At 33.9% G+C, this 13,416-nt stretch overlaps 1 protein-coding gene across 1 annotated transcript; it reads left to right on the top strand.

Moving 5' to 3' along the window:
- On the top strand, positions 1-948 carry LOC140507537 (olfactory receptor 56A3-like). The gene has a single exon (XM_072615592.1). It carries the CDS (start codon positions 1-3, stop codon positions 946-948), a length of 948 nt encoding a protein of 315 aa, XP_072471693.1.
- The last annotated feature ends 12,468 nt before the right edge of the window (positions 949-13,416 follow it).

Below are 13,416 nucleotides of genomic sequence, written 5' to 3'. Positions count from 1 at the left end.
ATGATTCAGCTTTACAATGGGTCTTCCTCCACGGAGGTCTCTGAGTTCCTCCTGAATTGTTTTGTCAGATCTCCAAGTTGGCAGCACTGGCTTTCCCTGCCCCTGAGCATGCTTTTCCTTCTAGCAATGGGGGCTAATGCTACCCTCCTGATCACCATCAGGCTGGAAACATCCTTGCATGAACCCATGTATTACTTGCTCAGCTTCCTCTCCATACTGGATATTGTACTCTGTCTAACTGTCATCCCTAAAGTCCTGCTTGTCTTTTGGTTTGATCTCAGACCCATCAGCTTCTCTGCCTGCTTCCTCCAAATGTTCATCATGAACAACTTTCTTCCCATGGAATCTTGCACCTTCTTGGTAATGGCATATGACCGCTATGTGGCCATATGCCACCCCCTGCGCTACCCATCCATCATCACTGATCTGTTTGTGATCAAAGCTAGTCTCTTTATTGTGGCACGAAACACCCTCCTCACTGCTCCAATTCCTATCCTCTCTGCCCTGCTCCATTACTGTGGGGACAATATCATTGAGAACTGTATTTGTGCCAACCTGTCAGTCTCAAAGCTCTCCTGTGACAATGTTACTGTCAATAAGATCTACCAGTTAATTGTAGCCTGGACTTTGCTGGGCTCTGATCTTATACTTATTTTCCTCTCCTATTCCTTCATTCTTAGGGCTGTGATGAAACTTAAGGCTAAAGGGGCTGCTGCCAAGGCACTGAGCACATGTGTTTCCCACTTTATCCTTATTCTCTTCTTTAGTACCATCCTCTTGGTTTTCATCTTTACTCACATGGCCAAGAAAAAGGTTTCCCATGATGTCCCTGTCCTACTCAATGTCTTGCACCATGTAATCCCTGCTGCCCTTAACCCCATTGTCTATGGGGTGAGGACAAAGGAAATTAAACAGGGAATCTGGAGGTTACTGAGGAAGGGGCAATGAAATGCATCTAAACAGCAGGCTTCTACCACCCAATTGGGATTGAACGCCTCAGGACTTGATAATCAGATGAGAACTCTAGACTCAATTCTGTTTTACCTATGCCTTGTAAATGGCAGCATGGATTGACAGAACCTCATCTCCCTCAGGAACACGTCATGTCAGCTCCCCTAAGTAGGAATACCATAGTTCCCCTTTCTCCAACCATTGTCAACACTACAGATATATTAAGTTCCCTGTGTCTCCTAAAGATTTAGCTCATGAGATTTGTGAAGGTGGGGAAAGAATTGACACAACTACCGAAGGTCCTGAATCCAGTTAGACAAGATTGTATGCTATAACAATATCTCTGGAAAATCACAGCTCTTAGAAACTAATTCATCTGTTAAAAATCACCAAGTCTTTCTAGTATTAGATACATTTCCCCAGAGAAAAAAAATTAATGATAGAATAGATTCAAAACTGCTTGTAAACCTGCTGTTGCTGTTGAGAAACCATGGAAAGGTCCCTATCTGTATGTGCTGACTTAGGGCATTCTACTCAGAAATAGGACTTGAGAGGTCCTGATAAAGTTAAGACTTAAACATCTTGTATTATAGTTATCTATTTCATAATATATTCTCCTACTAGACTGTAATCTCCCTGTGGGCAGGAACTCTATCTTGTCTAAATTTTGCTGTCTCTCCTAAAGACTTAGCACAGTACTTTGTTCATGTACTTAACACATATTTGTTGAATGAATGAAAAATGAATGGGTTCCACTATCCCACTTCCTCTTTTCCTATCAGTTGGGATATGGGAATCTCTGAGATTTTCTAAACTATTATGTCTTTACCTATAAGCCATCAGTTGTAGAATAGTTCTGTTGCCTAGATCTGGTAGGTATATAGAATCCCAGATGTGTGTCTGTGAGAAAGGAACAACATCATTGTAGTCATGTTTAAAATGTATGCATTTTTAAAACTATTCAGCAAAAATGCCCAGTGATCTTTTTTAAATAGGAAAAATTGTCAATTAAAGGCTATATTGCCTCTGAGAAGTGGGTAGCTTCTGATCAGCAATTTGCCTTGGAGTCTTAGTTTGAGATTGGTAACTGTGCCTGACTATAGATATGGGAAAGAGATCATCATAGGATGGTTCCCAGTTGAAATTGGATGATTATTTGTCAGGAATATTGAACCTCCAAGATCTCTTCCAGATCTCCAATTCTGTACCCCCAGAAAAATAAACCAAGAAAACCAACAACAAAAAGTTTTTACTCTCCTAAGGGTGGGTAGTTGAAGATTCTGTACAAATACTGAAGAAGTATTAAAAGAGTATTTAAGACCTATTAATAGACAGAGAGATTCTCTTCCTCAAGGTGTGGATAGGTGAAGAAGATCTACACTTCCTAACATTCAACAGGCTTTGACCCTGCAAAGTGACTTTGAAGAACAAGTAAAATTAATCTCATAATTAATTATATTGATTATATTAATATTAATCATAAGATAGAGATCCAGAAGGGGCCTTAATGGTTATCTAATCTAATCTCCTCATTTTACCAATGAAGAAGCTGATATCCAGAGAATTTAAGACATTGAGGTATGGGAAGAAATAAATAGCAGAGCTCAGATCAGAACCTAGGTCCTTTGTTTTGAGGCAAATTCCTTTTCTATTATGTATAAATGGCATAGATAGGAAACAACATCAAATGCCTCTCTATAAGCACATGAATACAACTTTCTTCATCAAAATAAATGGACATTTTGCGTTGATTTATCTTTTAACTTTACCTTTTCTCACCTGTGTCTCCTTCTATTTCTCTCTTCCTGGGCTTTGTTCTCTATTCCAGTAAAGGGTACTATGGGATAAATATGCAAAAGCAGACATAGAGGACTCAGAATTTCCAAATTCCACTGCTAACATAATGACCATAACCCTCTGTACCTCTCAAGTTTTTGTCAAAGTAATCACCCTACCAGATATGCTGTGTTCAGTCTGGGACACTGCACTTAAAAAAGGCATTGACAAGTAAGAAGTCCCAAGGAAAGTGATCAACAGGTTAAGGCCATTGAAAGTGATGTCATAAGAAAATGATCAAAGGAACTTGCAGTGTTTACCTTGGGGAAAAGTACACTTAAAGAGGACAGGAACAAATGATGATCATGTAAATGATTACTATATTGTTATCTTCAGGGAAAAGGATTGTCTTCTTTGGTCCTCAAAAATAAAACTAAAACCAATGGGAAGAAGTTATGAGACAGTCAATTAAAGCCAAACATAAGCAAAATCTCCCTGCAATTAGAGTGATTAAAAAAAAGGGACAGAATAAATTATGCCAGGAGGTAATGAGATTTGCATCAATCAAAGGACTTAAATGAAATGTTTGGTGATGAACTGTCAAGAATGCTTTGGAAGGTTATTATGCTTCATAATTAATCATATATATCTATCACCCGCTCAAAACCTCCAGTGCTCCCAACATTCTGACAAATAAAATACAAACTCCTTGACCTGATTTTCTAGACTTTCAGAACATCATTCTATTCCACTGTTTTATCCTTAATTCATAACATTCCCCTTACATGTCCTAGCTACTGCAAAATTGAATTTTATCTATGCCCTGCTCTCTCCTGCTTCCATGTAAAAGGCACAAAGCATCCTATGCCTAGAACTGCTGCCATTTCTATATATAAGTCCTTATATTCTTCTTTCCCTAAGTCATGTTTCACTCTTTCTTGACACCTTCCCTGATTCTCAAAGGTATTAAGTGATATTTCCATCCTCGAATTTCTTTGGCTATTCTTTTTTTACTTTTCCTGAAAATTCAATCATTCCCTCACTTGAAAAAATATTGAGTGTCCTCACCTCTCCCAGGTTGGGAGTTTCAGAGATACTCATGGGGCTGCTACTGATCAGCACATATACACTAAATGTCATAGCATTTAGATAGCTAAGAGAAAAGTTAAACAAGTTATATGTAGAAAAGGACAATAAAACTATAATAGTGAGAGGACTTAATACACTTTCAGAGAGACAAATCTAAAAAAAATAAAGAATTTAGGTTCTTGGATAGGATTTTAGGAAGGTTACATAGGAAAACTCTCTGGCAATTATTGAATGGAGATAGAAAAGAATATTTCTAAGATGTGCATGGCAACCTTATAAAGCTGACCAAATATCAGGGCATAAAAACAACATACAAATGTGGAAAGCTAGCAATACTAAATACTTTATTTATTAACTTTGGTGTAATTAAAATTATATTTAGTAAAAAAAAAAACCATTAAACAAAGAACATAAAAGTGACAAGAGACTAAATAACTTAATATTAAAGAACCTGCTGTCAAAGAACAAGAGAAATCACAGATAACTTCATTAAAGCTAATGACAGCAATGAGACAACACATGAAAATTTTGGTGATGCAGATAAAACAGTACTTGATGGAAAGTGTATGTCTCTAAATGCATTTATCTACAAAAGAGGAGAGAGGCACACAGAGAGAGAGAAACAGAGACGGAGAGAATGGATCAATAAATTGGTTATTCAACTAAAAAGCTCTGGAAAGCCAACAAATCTTCCCCTAAAAACCAAAATAGAAATTCTGAAAATTTAAGACAGGAATTATAAAAGTTAAAGTAAAAAATTGAATAAATATACCTAGTACCTTTTTATACATAGATAAATCATTAACTAACATGATTTTTGAAGGGTTGGGGGTGGGGAAATTACCAGTACCAAAAATGTCAAAGAATTCACAACAGTTGAAGAACAAATAAAGAATACTGTTAGAAGTTATTTTGTCCATTTATATGCTAAGAAAGCCAACAATGTAAATGAAATGAATGACTATTTTAAAAATGCAAAATGTTCAGATTAATAAAACAAATAAATAATTTAAATGACCCAAAATCACAAAAAGATGAACAAGTCATATATGAAATCCAAAGGGGAAAGAAAAGAACCAAATGGGATTTATAAGCAAGTCTATCAAATATTCAAAGAAAAAATATGATATTTTTAAAAATTATTTCTAAAACTAGGAAAAGAAAAGATTATCCCAAGTTATTTCTGTAATACAAATATGACCTTGAAACATAAACTAAGGAGAGTCAAAATAGAGAAAAAAGATGTAAAACTTTTCAATAAAATATCAGCAAAAAGGCTACAATAATATCCAAAAGATTATACGATGTAATCAAGATGAATTAATAATGGGACTATGAGGTTGTCTCAATAGTATGAAAAAATACACATAATAGGTAATTTTTTTTATAAAACAGCCAAAATAAAATTATATTCACAGTGTATGGAAGAAAGTGGGCTTTTAAAAAATACACAGCAGCTATTCTTGTAAAAAAAAGTTAGAAGACATGAGAAAAAAGAGACTATTCCTTAACATAGTAAATAGTAGACAAATAAATCCAAGAATAAGCTGTAAATGTAATAGGAATAAACTAGAATTCTTTCCAATAAGATCAGGGAAAAGTAAAAAAAAATTCACTGTCAAAACTTTTTGATAAACTCCTAAGAATGCTAATTATAGAAATAAAAGTAAAAAAAATGAAAGAAGCATAGAAAAAGGAGCAGGATTACCACTTTTTTAAAATGATATGTACTTTGAGAACTCTAGAGAGTCAATTAAATTTTAATTAAAAAATTAACTTCAGTTTTATAGCATGTAGAATATATCCACATAAATCATTCACATTTCTGTATACTACCAACAAACCAAGTGAGGAGAGCTAAAAATTTTCAAAATCATTTTAAAAGAATGTATAAAATATATAGGAGTATGTTTACATGCCAATATATGCACAGAAATTACATAAATAGAACTATAAATCAGTATTTAAGGAATTAAAGACATACTTATTAGAGAAATATTAATTTATCCTGTAGGCTGAGTCAATATAATAAAAAAAAATTATGACACCAAGTTAGTGTCCTTATTTAGTGTCATACCAATGAAATCAGGAAAGGATTATTTTTTAAAACTATAAAAATAATAATGAAATTCATCTGAAAGAAAAAATGGTTAAGGATCTCAAGGAAATACCAAATTGTTTACCATCTTACAGAAAGGGGAGGTGAGGGAAGGAGAGAGAAATTCAGAATTCACTTTTTTAAATTAATGTTAATTATTTCACATATATAGCACATATAAATTGCTTACTATTTTAGGGATAGGAGAGGCCACAGAGGGAAGGAGAAAATTTGGAACTCAAAAATTTTTAAATGAATGTTAAAATTTGTCTTTTAATGTAATAAGAAAAAATAATATAAGATTGCATGCTGTCTTGGGGAGGCAGGGGGAGAAAATTTAAAATTTATGGAGTGATTGTTGAAAACTGAAAACAAATAAATTAATTCAAAAAAAGGGGGAAAAGAAAAAATAAAAGTCCTAAAAATAAATAAATTATATTACATATAAAATAAAATTTAATGTTAAAATATCTTTACACATAATTGTGAAAAAAATTAAATACTCTTTCAAAAATCTCAAGGAAAATAATGGGAAAGAGGAAGGAAGGGTTTCTAGTCATGCTAGACCTCACAATATATTAGAAAAAAAAAGTCATCAAAGCAGAAAGCAATCATTGAAATCATTTGATACTAATCAAAATATAGAGAGGTTCAGTGGAGCTGTTTCTAAGCACAATATACATAGCAAATGAAACTAATTGCCTAGCATCTGATGAATTCAGATCCCAGATACTACAGTAAAAATTCACTATTTCACCAAAAAATCTGGGAAAACTTGAAAGCAGTCTGACAGAAATTAGGTTTAGATCATATACCAAAGTAAGCCCCAAATGAATACATGACTTAGATATAGAAGGTCACACCACAAATAAATTAGAGGAATGAGAAATTACTTTTTTAGATCTAAGAAGAATGAAGAGTTCATGAACAAATGACATATACTGGAGTACAGAACAAAAATGGATAATTTTGATTTTGACAGAAGGCTCTGTTTTTCCTCTCTTCGCTCTCCCCTCCCCCTCTCTCCCCACTTACACTTCTGCTTCCAATCTCTTACTGTAAGATCTTTGCCTCCTTGGGAGATTTCTCTCTCCCTCCTAAGGAAGAGCTCCCCCTGCACATGTAACCAGGACCCTGAATAAAGCCTAACCCTTGTTCGACTCCAGAAAGTCTCTTCTCTCATACGTTTATCCGGTTTGGCCAACCAAAGACCTGGGACAGGTAAGGTAAGACTCGGCTAGCCCTCAGGCCTCTAGGCCTGGCATTTGATTATATTATTAAAAATGTTTTGCATGAACAAATTCAATCCAAGCAAGATTAAGAAGGAAATAATTAAATGGAAGAAATCATCCTCAGATAAAGGATTCACTTCCAAGATTTATAAGTAACATTCAAATTCATAAGACTGAGCCATTCCTCAATTGGTAAATGGATAATGATGGATTCTCTTTAAGGGAAGAAATCCAAGCTATCTATATTCATATTGGGGGAAAATGTTGCAAGACACTAATAATTCCAAAAAAAGCAAATTACAGGAACTCTTGTGTTTCTACTTCTCACCCATCTGATTGACAAAGTTAACAGCAACAAAAAAAAGAGTGGCAAATGTGGAAAAGACTATGGAAAAACAAGCCCATTCATGAATTTTGGGTGGATCTATATGTTGGCCAAACTATTCGGCAAAAACAATTTGAAATTATGACCTAAAAGTTGCTAAACTGTGCCTATATTTACAAGAGGAAAAGGTACTGCATGTAGAGTGATATTTATAGCAGGTTTTCTTGTAGTTTAAAAAAAACTGAAAGCTAAAAGGGTCTCCCTCAATTGAGGATTGGCTAATCAAATTGTGAACGTAATGAAATTCCACAGTGCTATAAAAAATGAGAGAAACCTAGGAAGATTTGTATAAACTGATGTAAAAGGAAATTAGCATAACAAGAACAATTTATATTAAAGCAACAATATTGTAAAGATGAACAGTTTCAAAAGACTTAAGAACACTGATCAACTAAGACTTTGCGAGACTGATGATGACGAATGTTACCTGCCTCTTGACAGAAAGGTGAGAAATTAAATATGCAGCAAAAGCCACAAAATTCTGAACAAGATCAATATAAGAATATATTTTGCTTAGCCAGGAATATTTCTTCAAAGGATTTTATTTTTATTGGAAGGGGAAAAATAGATTCTTGGTAATTGAAAAAAAATTAATTTCAAGAAATTCAAGAAACTTAAAAGTGAAAACATAGTCCAATATATTTTAACATAAAGAACATAAATTATGAGTAAATAGATTATTTGACAAGGCTGCTTAGAAAACTGAAAAGTTGTTTGGCAGAATTAGGGAGATGACAAATGTCTTTTGTCATACTCCATAATAAACTCAAAATGAATACAGAATTTGAATATAGTCACACCATAGAAAAGAATTGAAAAGAAAATTATATTAGGTATCTTTTATGACTATGGCTAAGGGAAGATTTCTTTTTTTATATAAATTAATTAATTTCCTTTTAGTTTTCAACATTCACTTCCACAATTTTTTAAAATTTTCTCTATCTTCCTCTCCTCCCCCCTCCTCAAGACAGCATGCAATCCAATATAGGCTCTACATATATATTCTTATTAAACATGTTACCACGTTAATCATATTATATAAAAGAATTTGAATGAATGGAGGGAACCATGAGAAAGAAAAAAACAAAACAAAACACAAAAAGAGAGTAAATAGTATGCTTTGATCTACATTCACAATCCATAGTTCTTTCTCTGAATGTGGATACTGTTTTTCATCATGAGTCTTTTGGAGTTGTTTTAGGTCCTTACAATGCTGAGAAGATCTAAATCTATCACAGTCAGTCATTGCACAATGTGACTGTTATTGTGTACAATTTTCTCCTGGTTCTGCTCACTTCACTCAGCATTAATTCATATAAGCCTTTCCAGGTTTTTTCTGACTTCTATCTGTATGCCATTTCTTATAGCACAATAGTATTTCATTACATTCTTATATCACAACTTGTTCAGCCATTCCCCAATTGATGGGCATGTCCTCAATTTCCAATTCTTGACCACCACACAAAGAGCTGCTATAAATATTTTTGTTCATGAGGGTCCTTTTCTTATTTTTATGATATCTTTTATGATCTCTTTCCTATATTGATGATTTCTTGATTATAAATAACCCTGGAAGTGATGTTGCAAAGTCAAGGGGCATGCACAAATTATTTCCAAATTGCTCTCCAGAATAGTTGGATCAGTTCACAACTCCACCAACAATGAATCAGTGTCCTATTTTTTCCACATCTTCCCCAACACCTATAATGTTTCTGTTTTGTCATGTTAGCCAATCTGATGGGTGTGATGTAGTAACTAGGAGTTGTTTTGATTTGCATTTCTCTAATCAATAGTGACTTAGAGAATTTTTTCATATGACTATAGATAGCTCTAATTTCTTCCTCTTAAAATTGCCTATTCCTATCTTTTGACCGTTTATCAATTAGGGAATGACTTGTGTTCTTATAAATTTGACTCAGTTCTCTATATTTTAGAAATGGGCTTTTATGAGAGACACTGATTGTAAAAATTCTTTCCCAGTTTTCTGCTTTCCTCCTATTCCTAGCTGCATTGACTTTGTGCAAAACCTTTTCAATATAATGTAATCAAAATTATCCATTTAGCATTTCATAATATTCTTTATCTCTTTTTTGGTCATCAATTCCTCCATTCTCTATAAATATGACAGTAAACTATTCCTTGCTCTCATAATTTGCTTACAGTATCAGCCTTTATATCTAAATCATGCACCCATTTGGATTTTATTTTGGTATACAGTGTAAGACATTGGTCCAAACCCAGTTTCTGCCATACTATTATCTAGTTTTTCCAGCAGTTTTTGTCAAATAGAGAACTCATCACAGAAGCTGGGCTTTTGTGTTTATCCAACAGCAGATTACTATAGTCATTGACTACTGTGTCTTGTATACCTAACCTATTTCACTGATCCATCCCTCCATTTCTTAGCCAATACCAAGTAATTTTGATGCTTTCTGTTTTATAATACAATTTAAGATCTGGTATGGCTAGGCCACTATAATTGCTATTAATAGGTCTCAGGTGAACCTCATTAAGGAAGCTTAATTAGGGGAGGCTCGTTTTGTAGGAAGGCTCACATCTTTTGTCAATTAATGAGGCTCTGTGTCACAAGAGTCATGATGCCCCCTGGCTGTGAAAAGTGTGTATATACTCTGAGACAAGGTTTTAATTTGGGGTCTTATTCTTTGGAAGAAGGTTACTGTGCCAGATAAGACTCTGGGTAGCTCTTAAGGAGCCCCACCCAGCTTTGCTTCAAAAACCCACATGTTGGTGTTTCTCTCTCTCAACTATGTACATATGTAGTGGTCAGATGTTGGATGTGTTTGGTGATCTGTGATGTATGTGTTGCTTATGGTCAGACAATTAGAAGCCCTATCTGTTGTTCTTTATTTCTCTGCTTGTATTTGCTCTGTTGGTATATGTGATTAAAGATTGTTGATCCCTCAAAAGTTGTTTTCCTTTTAGAAAAGTAGATCTAAGAACCTGTACTAGCAAGCCATTCAGGGTGCTTGCTGCTACAGCCACCTTCCCTAGCATTTCTTCTAATTGATTACCTTGATATTCTGGACCTTTTGTTGTTCCAGATGAATTTTGATATTTTTTTTAATTCTATAAAATAGTTTTTTGGTAGTTTTGATTGTTACGGCACTGAATAAGTAAATTAAATGTGATATTATTGTCATTTTTATTATATTATTTTGGTCTACCCATGAGCAACTGATGTTTTTCCAATTATTTAGATCTGTCTTTATTTGTGTGAAAAATCTTTTCTAATTGTGTTCATATGGTTCCTGGGTTTGTTTTGGCAGATAGACTCCCAACTATGTTATAACGTCTTCAGTAACTTTAAATGGAATTTCTGTTTCTGTCTCTTGCTGTTGGACTTTGTTAGTAATATATAGAAATGCTGATGATTTATGTGGGCTTATTTCATGTCCTACAACTTTGCTAAAGTTGTTTATTATTTCAAGTAGTTTTTAACTTGATTCTTTAAGATTCTCTAAGTATATCATCATATCATCTGCAAAGAGTAATAACTTAGTTTCTTCTTTGTCTAATTCCTGCAATTTCTTTTTCTTCTCTTATTGCCAAAGCTAACATTTCTAGTACCATATTGAATAACAGTGGTGATAATGGACATCCTTGTTTCACCCCTGATCTTATTGGAAATGCATCTAACTTACCTCATTGCATATAATTCTTGCTGATGGTTTTAGGTAAATGTTGCTTATTCTTTTAAGAAAGGTTGTATTTATTCCTATGCTCTCTGGTCTTTTCAGTAGGAAGTGGTGTTGTATTTTATCAACAACTTTTTCTGCATCTACTAAGATAATCATCTGATTTCTGTTAGTTTTCTTGCTGATATTGTCAATTGTGCTGATAGTTTTCCTATTATTGAACCAGTCCTGCATTCCTGGTATAAACTCTACCCTGATCAATGTGTATTATTGTCTTGATAAGTTCCTGTAAACTTTTTGCTAGTATTTTATTTAAATTTTTTGCATCTACACTCATTAGAAAAATTGGTCTATAATTTTCTTTCTCTGTTTTGACTCTTCCCAGTTTAGGTATCAGTACCATATTTGTATCATAAAAAGAACTTGGTAGGACTCCTTCTTCATCTATTTTCCCAATTAGTCTATATAGTTAAGGGGAGAATTCTTAAGCAAATAAAAGATAGATGGGTCAAGTGAAGTCAATAATCAATTATTAGGTTTTTACTATGGCTCAGACATTATGCTAAATCCAATAAAGTCAATACAATATAAAAACATGATACAAAGATAAGATGTGTGTAATGACCCCAAAATCTTACTATCATTTTAATCTTTAGGTTTTTAGAATGCCTTGTATAGTATAAAAGGGAGATAATTTCAACAGGGAGAAAATGAGAGGGGATGGGGGGGTAAATCAAGAAAAGATTACTGTAGAAGATAGGATATGAGCTGTCTTGAAGGCAGTAAGGTAATAAAATAGATGATTTGACTACATACAATTACAAAAGATTTTTCTGGAATTAAATATGGGAAACAGGATTAAAAGAGAAATATTGTATTGTCTCTATGTGCTTGTGTAAGATATATGCTATCCTTGACAGTTAAAAGTATATCCAAATAAGATGTCTAAATATATAGACAGGTGGTTAAACCTTTCCCACAGCTATACAAGGGAGGTTTTACTGCCTCCCTAGAGGGAATCTGGAAACAGGGCCATAAGACTGGTTGTTTATTTCTCTTCTAAGAAAAGATATCAGAATAAAATTATAGAATTATATTTATCTGCCCCTCTAAATATTGTAATTCTAGGGAACATTTTTGGGGAACCAGTCAATAGTCATGATTAAATTCCCACTATGTGCTAGGTGCTATGTTAAGTATTGGGATACAAGCAAAAGTAAAAAGACAGTCCCCGTCCTCAAGGAACTCAAAGTCTAATGGAGGAGGTCAATTACAAACAACTATGTACAAATAAGACTTAAAGAGAATAAATTGGAAATAGCTTGCAGAGGGAAAATACTAGCATTAATAAGTCTCAGGAAAGACTTTTTGTAGAAAGTGTGATTTTAGCTGGGACTTGAAAGAAACCAAAGGGGACAAGAGCAGGAGATAAGAAGAGAGGACATACCAGTCATGGGGTACAGCCAGTGAAAATGCAGAGTTGGAAAATGGATTGTCTTGTGGGAGGAACAGGAAAGGAGGGCTGTATCACTGAATCTCAGAGTATGTGGGAAATAAGGTATAAGAAGACTGAAGAGTTGTAGGGAGCAATGTTATAAATGGTTTTGAATGTCAAACAAAGGATGTCACAGGGAGTCAGTGGTTTTGATTGAATGAAGAGGGTGATAACATCAGATAACAGTAAACAGAGGGTAGACTAGCGTAGGGAGAGATCAACCAGCATGTTGTTGAAATATTCCAGGTGTGAGATGATGAGAGCCTTCACCAAAGTGGTGGTAATCTCAGAAGAGAGAAGAGAGCCTATACTGAAGATTTTTGAAGGATACAATCCTTTAAAGAGATAACAACCCAATTTCACACCCTCAGACATACTTTCTTCATACTAGATATTAATTATACAGATCATTACAAAATAACAGTAAAGCATTTATCCAAGCAGATAGCAAACAGAAATTGGAATTCTACAGATTAAAATATAGTGGAAAATTCAGAAAACCAAATGAATTATTAAATAAGAATTCCTAAGATTTCACTCAACCAAGAGATGATGACCTCACACATGAACAAATTCCCCTAAATCTCAATGAAGACAAGGTGGAAATCAAAAATGTGTTAAAGAGTCAGCTTCCTTTAATATGTTTGGTAGAGAACTTTCTTTTTTTCCACCCTGCAGTTAGTCCTAAAGACAGTCTGGAACTGTGTGTCTGTTTCAAAGTAGGAATAAAAAAA

This window comes from Notamacropus eugenii, chromosome 5, assembly GCF_028372415.1.
Source record: "Notamacropus eugenii isolate mMacEug1 chromosome 5, mMacEug1.pri_v2, whole genome shotgun sequence".
NCBI classification, from domain to species: Eukaryota; Metazoa; Chordata; class Mammalia; order Diprotodontia; family Macropodidae; genus Notamacropus; species Notamacropus eugenii.
The sequence above is the reverse complement of the archived record's forward strand: the minus strand, read 5'-3'. Positions and strand labels throughout refer to the sequence as shown.